This window comes from Passer montanus, unplaced genomic scaffold (assembly GCF_014805655.1).
Source record: "Passer montanus isolate IOZ18808 unplaced genomic scaffold, ASM1480565v1 scaffold136, whole genome shotgun sequence".
NCBI classification, from domain to species: Eukaryota; Metazoa; Chordata; class Aves; order Passeriformes; family Passeridae; genus Passer; species Passer montanus.
Genome location: NW_024360497.1, coordinates 917,724 through 928,644, shown reverse-complemented (window position 1 = coordinate 928,644; position 10,921 = coordinate 917,724). Strand labels below are relative to the sequence as shown.

The 10,921-nt window shown below is 54.4% G+C and overlaps 1 protein-coding gene across 1 annotated transcript; it reads left to right on the top strand.

Moving 5' to 3' along the window:
• The first annotated feature begins 789 nt into the window (after positions 1 to 789).
• AAR2 (AAR2 splicing factor) lies at positions 790 to 6,140 on the top strand. The gene is made up of 3 exons (XM_039699569.1): positions 790 to 1,558; positions 3,038 to 3,267; positions 5,672 to 6,140. The coding sequence occupies exons 1-3, from the start codon at positions 811 to 813 to the stop codon at positions 5,837 to 5,839; spliced, it is 1,146 nt and encodes a 381-aa protein (XP_039555503.1). The 5' UTR covers positions 790 to 810; the 3' UTR covers positions 5,840 to 6,140.
• The last annotated feature ends 4,781 nt before the right edge of the window (positions 6,141 to 10,921 follow it).

Genomic DNA, 10,921 nt, shown 5'->3' with positions numbered 1-10,921 from the left:
TGAGCTCTCCCTGGAGCCTTCAATTCTCCAGCTGAGCACCCCCAGCTCTCCCAGCCTGGCTCCAGAGCAGAGGGTCTCCAGCCCTGGGAGCGTCCCCACGGGCACCTCTGGACTCTTTCCAACATCTCCGCAGCCTCCAGAGCTGCAGAGCCAGAGCCGGGCGCAGTTCTGCAGGTGGGCTCTCAGCGGGCCGGTGAAGGTGTTGGGGGGTCGGGAGCTGGGGCCCGTGCGGCGGGGGGCAGCGAAGGGGCTTCGAGAATGCTCGGGGAGGGGCTGGAACTGCCCGTCTCGGGGGACCCCGGGCCTGTCCGTTGTCCTGGAAGGCAGCATGTGGTGCTGGGGCGGTGTCTGTCCTCCCGAGGGTCCGTGTGTCACAGTGAGGGTCCCCGCGGGTCTCTGCCGGGGGGTCTCTCGGTCCATCAGCCCCAGGCACGGCTCTTGTCCGTCTGTCCCGCTGCGGGGCTGGGAGCACGGGGGCCCAGGGGAATGGCAGGCAGCTGGAGGGTCTGGGGATCGGCTTTGGGGACAACGGGTCAGCGGGGAGCCACGGAGAGGCGAAGGGGAGCAGCGCCGGGCCGGGGGCTGGGGCTGGGCGATGGGGCAGGGACCGAGCTGGGACCGAGCCGGGTGCGATCGGGGCGCATTTCCCGTCTCCACCGGGCACCGCTGCAGCGCCGGGCCCGGGGACCCGGCCCCGGGAGCTCCCCGGCCTCGGGCGGGCCGGGCCGGGCAGGGCGGAGGCTCCTCCCGCCGCCGTGCCCGGAACCGCCGTGCCGGATATCCGGGCAGGGCCGCTCGGTGCCCCCGGCCATGGCGGCCCTGCGGTCGGACCCCGAGCTGGCCCGGCAGCTCTTCTTCGAGGGCGCGGCCGTGGTGGTGCTGGACGTGCCCGAGGGCACCGAGTTCGGCATCGACTACAGCGCGTGGGCCGTGGGGCCGCGGTTCCGCGGCGTGAAGATGGTGCCGCCGGGGCTGCACTTCGTGCACTGCAGCGCGGCCGGCGCCGGCGGGCGGGACGCGGGGCCGCGCTCCGGCCGCTTCCTCAGCCTGCGGCGCCGCGAGGTGCGGGTGCTGCGCTGGGACCCCGCGGGCGAGGCCGTGCGGCCCGAGCCGCCCGAGCAGGGCGAGGCGCTGCGGGACAGCCTGCGGGAGCTGGACCCCTTCCTGGGGCCCTACCCCTACGAGACGCTGAAGAAGTGGGTGTCGCTGAGCAGCTTCATCAGCGAGGCGGCGGCCGAGGAGCTGCAGCCCGAGAGCGGCCAGATCTGCGCCTTCGCCGAGGTGCTGCCCGAGGCGGCGGGGCGGCACACGCGGGACCGCGCCGGGCAGCGCCGGCCGCCGCCGGGCGCCGAGTGCCGCAGCTACGCCGAGGGCCTGGCCCGGCTGCCCCGCATGCGGCCGCGGGCCGGCACCCAGATCCGCTTCTCCGAGCTGCCCCGGCAGGCCTTCCCCGACGGGGCCACCCCCGAGGAGATCACCCGGCACAGCATGGACCTGAGCTACGCCCTGCAGCGGGTGATGGAGCAGCGCTACCCCGGCCGGCCGCTGGGCCTGCTCGGTGAGCACCGCCCGGGGAACGCCATCTCTGTGCTCCGGGCTGGGAATGCCATCTCTGTGCTCCGCGGTGCAGCCTGTGCCTGTTCCCTGGCATACTGAGTGGTCTCTTCAGTGCCAGAAAGAAGTTTGTGGAGTTTTTAGCAGCCCTAGGGATGTTCCCATGGTCTGGAGCAGGCTGAGGGCAGAGCTGCAGCTCCGCCCGAGGGAACAGCTGGAGCTGCCAGGGGAAGTTTAAGTTGGATATTAGGAAAAGGTTCTTCCCCAAACGGGCTGGCACTGCCCAGGCTCCCCAGGGAATGGGCACAGCCCCGAGGCTGCCAGAGCTCCAGGAGCGTTGGGACAGCGCTGCCAGGGGTGCCCAGGGTGGGGCTGTTGGGGGGTCTGGGCAGGGCTGGGGCTGGACTGGATGATCCCTGTGGGTCCCTTCCCACTCAGGATGTTGTGTGATTCTGTTCTATGACTCTGGTGTGGGAACATGGTGCTGCAGCCCAGATTGCCCCAATGAAGCCAAAAGCAGCCATCAGAGGTGGCCCTGGTGTCTGGCACCTTACCTGTTCAGGGATCCTCTTGAGGACATACCTTACAGAGTCCTGGGAGCATCAGGTGGGGATGGGCACCCCCAGACAGCAGCTCCTGTTGGGCTGGGCAGGGGCTGTGGGCCTGGTCCTGCTGCAGGGACCAGCCCCTCCTGGCACAGCTCTGTGTGCTCCACGTGCTGCTGGTGACAGTGGCAGTGCCACCCCTGCTGTGGGGACACCACATCTCCCAGAGCTCAGCTGCTCCCCACCCTGTTTTGCAACCTGTGTACAAATAAATGCTGGGTTTATGGAGGTTCTGGAGCAGGGGTTTGTTTTGTTGCAGGATGGAGGGAGAAGCCCTCCCAGCTGGAACCCAGGTTTGGAATAAACCTTTTTTGTCTCTTCAGTTTTTTGTATGTTAGCGTTACACAATTTATTCTTTTTCAAAATTACCAAAGACAACCATAGGATGTAGAGAGAAAAAATTACCTTAGGGAATGGTGGCAAAGCAGGTGATACCAAGCATCCAGTGTGATGAACCCTGGCTCTTAATTCAGCAAGGCAAACACACTGGTTGAGGCACTGCTGACCTCTCCCAGAATTCCAGGACAGTAGTGTTTGCAGTCCCATGTGATGCTGGACACTCAGCACAGGCAGGGTGAACACTCACAGAACAACAGCAGGGTCTGCCTTGATGTTTGGGGCTGTTGTTTGGTGTTGTTTGGTGTCTGGAGTCCCTCTCCAGTGCTGATAATCACAGTTACAGGTGACCTGCCCTGTCCTGCTTTGCTTTGCTCTGGCTGAAGAGCAGCACAGGGTCAGTGTTTGAGGTATGAATGCACTTTGCAAAAGCCAAACCAGAATTTAGAAATCAATTGCAGAGCTTTGTGGAGGACACATTCCCAGGATATCTGTTTAGTCTTACGTGTTTTGTTTTGTTTCCCTTCTCTGAACCCACACAGCTGAGTTGCAGTTTGCCTTCATCTGCTTCCTGATTGGGAACGTGTACGATGCCTTTGAGCACTGGAAGAGGCTCCTGAACATGCTGTGCCGCTCGGAGGAGGCCATAGGGAAGTACCAAGACCTTTACATCAACCTCATTTCTGTGCTCTACCACCAGCTCAACGAGATCCCAGCAGATTTTTTTGTGGACATTGTTTCCCAGGACAACTTTTTAACCAGCACCTTACAGGTGTGTTTGGGGCTGTTCCCTGGGAAATGGAGTGGGAGGGAGGGCATCCATCACATCTGGGGAGAAGCTGCCAAAGGAGGTAAGCTGTGTGGGAGATGGGAGCCCATCTGAGCACACAGGGCTTTGCTTTGACTTTTTACCTCTGTTATTCAATGTTCAATATTCAGCTTCAGCTCAACAGCTACAAGAGAGGCTGGGCAAGTGCAGCGTGGTGTCTGTTTGTTTAATTTTTCCAAAGTGCCGTTCATTCTTCAAAAGAAAAAACAACACACAAAACTTTGGCATGAAGGACTGATGATGCTGGTTTTTGGAACGGTTTGTTCAGTGTGCAGGGAAGCTGCAGCAAAGCTTTATTGAGCTAAGGGCAGTGATGGTGTTTAAGAAGCTTTTCCATTGTTTAGCACAGCTGAGGATGTCCTGTAGTTGGGTTCTTCTCCAGAGGGAATTTATGGTTATTCCAAAATGCAAAAGATGCTGCCTCTGCTGAGACAGCTGGGGCAGGTCTGTGCCTCAGCCCCAGTGAAAGCAGTAACCCACTGATGGTGACCATGCTGGCAGTGCAGCAGACTGGCTTAGTTTACAAAAAAAAGCCCAAATCACACACACTGATAAAGCTGAGCCATGGGAGCCAGCCCAGCAGGAAGCTCTGCTGCAGGTGCAGTTCCATTCCTCCCCTTGCTGACCCCAGGTTCTTGCTGTACTTCTGGGAAGGTGAAGGTATTTGGGTTTAATTGCTGGGTGAAATGTTTTGGAAAGCATTGCTTCAACCAAGTGGCTTTCAGATTTTTCAGTTGTGATTCTTACAAGTCTTAGGAGGGTTTAATTTACATTTTATTTCTGTTGCTGGATTTTTTTCCATCCCACTACAGGACTGGACAGCCCAGGTGTGTTTGCAGCACACTCAGAGCAGTGCTGTCAGTTCACAGCAGTACCCAGAATATGGCAACCAGCCATTCTCTCCTCCTGAGGGGACTTTGGGAATCCCTTATTGCTGCTTCTGGCTGCCTGAGTCTTGTCCACCCCTGGGCTCCCTCAGTCTCTGTTTCACTCCCTCAGCAGGAGCTGTGCTGGTGTCAGGATCACCCCGAAGCCCTGGCAGGAGTCACCACATTCCCAGGGACAAAGGAAAGCCTTGCAAACTGAGCCCCTCCTCACTGAGTTCTCCACTGCTCTGCTCCCGTGGGGTTTCCCTGAAGTGGAGCCAGGGAAGCTCTGGGCTTTGCCTTGCCCTCACTTCACACACAGACTTCAGAATTCTCTGCCTCAGCTGGCCCTGGGGAGGGCACTGTCCCTGCAGCTCCTGCTCAGCTCTGGAAGCAGCAGCTTTATTTTTGGAGTTTGATCCAAGGCAAGAAGAGCACAGCACAGCCACCAGTGACTCTGTCCCCTACCAGTGCTTAAAGAAAAAAAACAGCTTAGTGAAATAATTAATTTAATGTGCAGTTCATTGAGAAGAAGTTGGATGTATAATCTTCTAATCATTTTTCCCTACCAGCAGCATTGCTGTGTAAGAGTTCTGTTAGAAAGAGGCAGTTTTCCAGTAGAATGAGCAAGAAGAAGGCAAATATTCACCCACAAAGCAGAGAACTTTGCTGCTCATTGTCAGTGTTTTATCCAGCTTTCAGTAAATAAGAGGCTGTGTTTTCCCCAGAGGAGATTTCTTTTTATGGCAATTACTTCTGGATCACAAGTTCAGGAGGAGCAGAACCAGGCTGGGCTGGGCTCAGGCTCAGTGCCCTGTTCATCACACAGGTGATTTCCCCCTGAGGTCCAGCAGAGGCTGTGAATTTGTGACACATTAATAGGTTTGTGTTTGGGAGTGGAAGGCAGAGGTTCCTCCACACTTCAGCACCCTCTGCACAAGGGAGTGGTTGTGCTGGGGTAACCAAGATTTTTCCAGAGAGCTCCCATTCCTTTCTGACATTTAAGGTATTTTCATTAAGTTTCCTATGTATCCTGAAGTTTTGGTAATACCATATTACAAAAATACTTTGGAAGATCTCTACCCATGGAAATGAGGAGTGCAATTAATTGCTGGCCTTTTGGACAGTCGCTGGAAATTTGCCTACTTGTATTTGAATTTTTTAAATGCCTTCTATCGAGACGTTTTCCTTAGCTCACCCTGTGGCATATTTCAGAATTCCACAGTACAAATTCAGTTAGAAACACACTCCTGCTTCAGACAGAGTTCTCACCTGAGCACAGATGTGTGTGATGCTGACTCAGTGGTGTGAAGGCAGGATGGGCTTGGGCTGTGAGAAGGGTGGGCTTTGATTGGGTCCCCCCAAAGTTGCAATAGTCCCGGGGTGTAGATCCCAGCCTGGCTCCCTGGTGTCCCTGTAGGGAGGAGGTGCCCAGCTGGTGCCATGGCTGGGCTCTCCTTGACCTCTGCTCTTTGTTTCAGGTGCTGTTCTCCTGCACGTGCAGCTCTGCTGTGGATGAGGCTCTGAGAAACAAGGCTGAGAAGTTCAAGGCTCACCTGACAAAGAAATTCAGATGGGACTTTGAGGCAGAGCCTGATGACTGTGCCCCTGTGGTGGTTGAGCTGCCTGAGGGTGTGCAGGTGGACTGAGCCAAAGGCCCCCTTAGGAGCAAACAGCTTCTAAAATGACCCTTTCCTTCTCTTCTCCAACCCTACCAGCTTCTTAAAGGCTGTGTCTGGAGCTGATCTTTCTGCTGGAGAAGCAGATGTGGGAAACCCAGGAGGATGCTGAGCTTTGTGAGGAGCCCAGAGGTGGTGGAGGAGTTTGAGTGTTGCCATGTGGCAGCTTTGGACACGCTGGGGTTTTCCCAGCCCTTCTGCAGTATCTCCTCCTAGAACACAGGCCACAAACAAAGTCACAGAATCATTAAAGTTCCTAAAGACCTTTTGATATCATGGAGTTCAGCCCTAAACCTGACACTGCCACAATCCTCCTGCACTCAGCTGTCCTCTGCATCCCTGCTCCCCTCTCCTGCTGGGCTGGAGCAATGCTCTGCTTGGGGAGCACCTGTGCTTCAGGGGTGTGTCTTGGTTTGAAAAGACAGGTGTCTGCTGAGGAAGGCAGGAGCCTCCCCTGAAATGGAAAAAGTAAATGCTCTTCCTCTGAATTGTCATAATTTTAAAACTAAGAGGCTCTCAGACAAAGATATGGGAATAGGAATAAGAGTTCTTTAACAGGAAAACTAAAAATACAAATGCAATAGTACAAAGAAAACAAACCACTGCCAGAGTCAGAACTGACCCCCTGTGGGTCAGGGTGGTGGCACAGTCCCATCCCATGGGGGCTCAGCCCTCCTGCAGTGCCAGCTGTGCTTCTGCTGGAGCAGGGATCCTGCACAAGGCTGCAGTTTTCCTCTGCAGCTCCAGGGCTGCTGGAGCAGGGCCTGCTCTCCCTCTGGCAATGCAGGGCAGGAGAAAGCTGCTCCTCTGGGAATGCAGTGGGCAAAGGCTGCTGTGCTGTTCCAGGCTCAGATTGGATCCAGGTAGGAATGCTTGGCTCCTGCCCTGGGCACAGCATCTCCCCATGGGATGCTGGAATTTGATCAGCCCTGCAGGGACACTCCCTGGCCATGGACAGCAGAGATCTGCTGGAGGGAGGATTGGCTGTGGGAGAGATGGAGAAAACTGCCCCATGAACAGCAGAGAACTGCCCAGCTCTGACAGATGGGGACAGAATGCACAGCCAGCTGCACCCGAGACAGGGTGTAAGGCCATGGGGTGGTTCTGGCAGCCCAAATCCAGGCTGGAAGCTGAAGTCCAGCTCCTCCTGGGCTCGTGTTGCAGTGCTGTGACCATGACAGTTGTGCTGCTGTGTCAGTGCTCTTGGTGCTCACTGTGATTTGTTTTCTGGGGAGGTGGCTCAAAGCCACAGCAAACTTTCCTCCAATTTCATACACCCAGCACCTCAGTATCTCATTCCTGTTCTTCCCATTTTGTTAAATCCTTTTCTGTTTTCTGCTGACGTGATTTTGCCTGGTGTAAAAGGAAATATTTACTGGATTGTAGTAACCAAGGTGTTAAAGAACAGCCAGCAGGAGATAAAGGATCAAATTTCCACATGAACTGGATCTGCTGTTGTGTTCCAACTGGAAATCCTATGGTTTTGCTCAAAAACAGTGACTGAAAATTATCACTTTGTAAAATGGCCAAGTTCCCGTGATGAACTGCACTTTTAGTAGCTGAGAAAAGAGAATATAATTGTGCTTGCATTGTGGTGGGTTTTTTCTTTTTGTAAGGTCATAGTAGAGACAGCCGATAGTAGAATTCCAGAATGGTTTGGGCTGGAATGGACCTTACAGACCATCCTGTGTCACTGCTGCCATGTGCAGGGACACCTTCCACTAGCCCAGGTTGTTCCAAGTCCTGTCCAGGCTGGCCTTGACATTCCCAGGGATCCAGGGGCAGCCACAGCTGCTCTGGGCACCCTGTGCCAGGGCCTCTGCACCCTCACAGGGAACAATTCCTTCCCAATATCCCATCCATCCCTGCCCTCTGGCAGTGGGAAGCCATTCCCCTTGTTCCTATCACTATCTAACTTTATAAATGTCCTTGTCCCTCTTTATGAGCTCCCTGGTATGTCCTTTTATCTCTTATTATTTATTATCTCTCTAGACCACAGCCCAGGTGGGGAGGAGCCAGGCCATGGGGCCACTGTCCCTTCCTTCCTTCCTTCCTTCCTTCCTTCCTTCCTTCCTTCCTTCCTTCCTTCCTCACTGATAGGGAAGGGCACATAGGGAGCAGCTTGTTGGATTTTTACACAGTGGGGATATAAATTTTGGGGGGAAAGGAGATGGAACCAGCAGGAAGGAGGGTGTGTGTAAGTGGCAACACGGCATGGAGGAAAGTTTTCTTGTCCTCCTGAGGGCAATGACAGTGACCTCCTGCAGCTGAGGTGAATTCTGTTATTGAGAAGCCAAGGAGAGCCCTCCCTCCCTCCCTCCCTCCCTCCCTCCCTTGAAACAGAAACAGCACAGCCTCAGCTAAATGCAGGTGGAGGTGCTGAGGATCCAACATGATCCCACTGCACACTGATAGGGAAGGGCACATAGGGAGCAGCTTGTTGGATTTTTACACAGTGGGGATATAAATTTTGGGGGGAAAGGAGATGGAACCAGCAGGAAGGAGGGTGTGTGTAAGTGGCAACACAGCATGGAGGAAAGTTTTCTTGTCCTCCTGAGGGCAATGACAGTGACCTCCTGCAGCTGAGGTGAATTCTGTTATTGAGAAGCCAAGGAGAGCCTTTGGTAAATACACAAGGCAAGGAAGGGAAGTGGGGATGTGTTTGCAGCTCTGGGTCCGTGCTGGGTTGGGCTCAGGAGCATTGTGCAGGGCACTGAGGCGTGAGCTCCATTCTCCTCCTGCTCCTGGCGAGAGCTGCCCGGCTGCCAGGCTGTGCCAGGGGGGCAGACTGGCACCATTCCTGCCTCTGGGCTGTGCTTCCCTGCAGGCTGGGCTGCAGCAAAGCCCTGCCTGGCCAGGTGAGGCTGATCCAGTGGCATTCAGCAGTGGTGTGAGGTGGGTAGCCCATGGCTGCACTGACCTGCAGTCACTGTGCAAAGCCAGAGCAGGGGTACCCAACCCCAGACTGCTCTTCATTCCATCTCCAGACTGCTCTTCATTCCATCTCCCTGCTCCACAGGCTCCCTGGTGCTGGACAAACCAGTTTTCAGGCTCAGGGACATTTCCTGGTGTGGGGCCTCTGGCTTGTCCTGCACCATGGATTGCTGCTTGTCTCATCCACCTGCAAATCCAAGCATGAGGAATGTGCTGCCCTCCTGTCACAGCGTGGCACAACTCCCTTTTATTGGTGTGGTAGATGAGTAATGAGATGGGTGACTCTCACAATTCAAAGGCAAATATCCTGTACATATGTTAGGAGAAGTTTTATAGATTTAGAGTTGTGTTGTACCCCCTTGTGTTGTTATCAGGGCTGGCCTGGGTTTGGGACATTTGGGAGGGTCAGCCCGTTATTATGGCAGCACCTGAGCTCCAATCAAGGTGTCAGGGAATGAACTCCACCACTGGGCAGGGAAGGAGTCGATGGAGAGAGGGGCTAGAGGGTTAAAAGGGGAAACCTCCATGGTGTGGGTGAGCACATGGTGGGGAAAATCCTCTGCTCCAGTGCTGTAATATTTTCTCTATTCAGTCTTCTGTTGTATTTTTGATAAGGTTTTAATAAACCTTTTAAATATTTTGAAAGTGAGTATAATTTCTCACACTGGGGAGAAATTAAAAAAAAATTAAAGACATATAAAGTTTTGCTTAATCTCATCTGAGGTGTTGCTTGGGCCACTCCCTCCTGTTGATCTAGAATGTGTTTTAGAGTGTGGTGTGTCCTTTCAACAACTGCCTGACTTGTGGAGGAACAGGGAATTCCAAAATGGTGGCAAACACCCCAATCCATCAAAAACGTGGCCAATTTTTGAGTTGTGTATGTCCCTGTTACTCTCACTGCCCCCTGCCAGGGCACCAGGCCGGGCACTTGTGTCTCTTGGGGTGGATTGTGGCCCTGGCTGCCCCCTGGCACTGCGGGTCTCCCTGGTGAGGTTCTGCAGCTCAGGCTGGGCTGGTGCAGCTCCGTGGAGCAGTGCCTGCAGCCCTCGAGCAGCACTGCTTTGTGGGGTGTCACACGTGAGCCACAGAGGTTCTTGCTCTCTGAAAGCAAACTGAAGGGGAAAGGGAGCAGGTGGGAAGGTGCAGAAAGCTTGGCAGTGCTGTGGTTTGGAATCTGAAGTCAGCTCTGGGTTAGTTTTTTTTTAACCAGCAGCTCTTCCTTGGGGCTTTCTCTTGTCCTGCTTAAGGGTAAGTTGAATTTCTGTTCTTTGCTCAGTGTTTTGCTGTGGCAATCCTGCCTGTCTCTGTCCATTGTGCAACATTTCCAGTCTTTTTCTGGATTTATTAGGTTTTTCTAATTAGAAAAATTAGGGGTTTTACCTTTATTAGATTTTTCTAATTCTATTAGGTTTTTCTATTAGGTGTTTGTTATTATTGTACCTTTATTTTTCTCCAGAAATAACACAATAGAAATCCATTTGTGCCTCCGACAGCTCCCAGGAGGGAGAGGTTTTCCAGGGTCTCTCAGACACACACCACCTTTGTTTGGAGCACTGTTTATATCTGCTGTGCTTTGGCAGCTGGACAGGGCCTGCCCCAGCTGCTGCAGATGGACTGGCTGGCACCAACCTCCTGGAATATGGAAAAAGATGGAGTGGAGCTCCTTGATTCCTCTCTCTGAGAAGGAAATCATTTACTCCTGGTACTGCTGCTAATTGTCAAACAGTCTCAGTGGCTCGTTGGGCAGCCCTGCTCCTGCAGAAGGGAGGTGCTGGCTCTGGCCATTCCTTCCTGCCCTGCTCAGCCCTTCCACAGCCTCTCCTGCTCCCCTGCAGGAGCCTCCTGTCCTGCTCTGCCCTGGCACCGGGAGCTGCCCCTGGAGAGGAGCGTGGCACAAACTGGGCAGGGATGGGATGGGGATGGGGATGGAGATGGGGATGGAGATGGGGATGGAGATGGGGATGGAGATGGGGATGGAGATGGGGATGGAGATGGGGATGGAGATGGGGATGGAGATGGGGATGGAGATGGGGATGGAGATGGGGATGGAGATGGGGATGGAGATGGGGATGGAGATGGGGATGGAGATGGGGATGGAGATGGGGATGGAGATGGGGA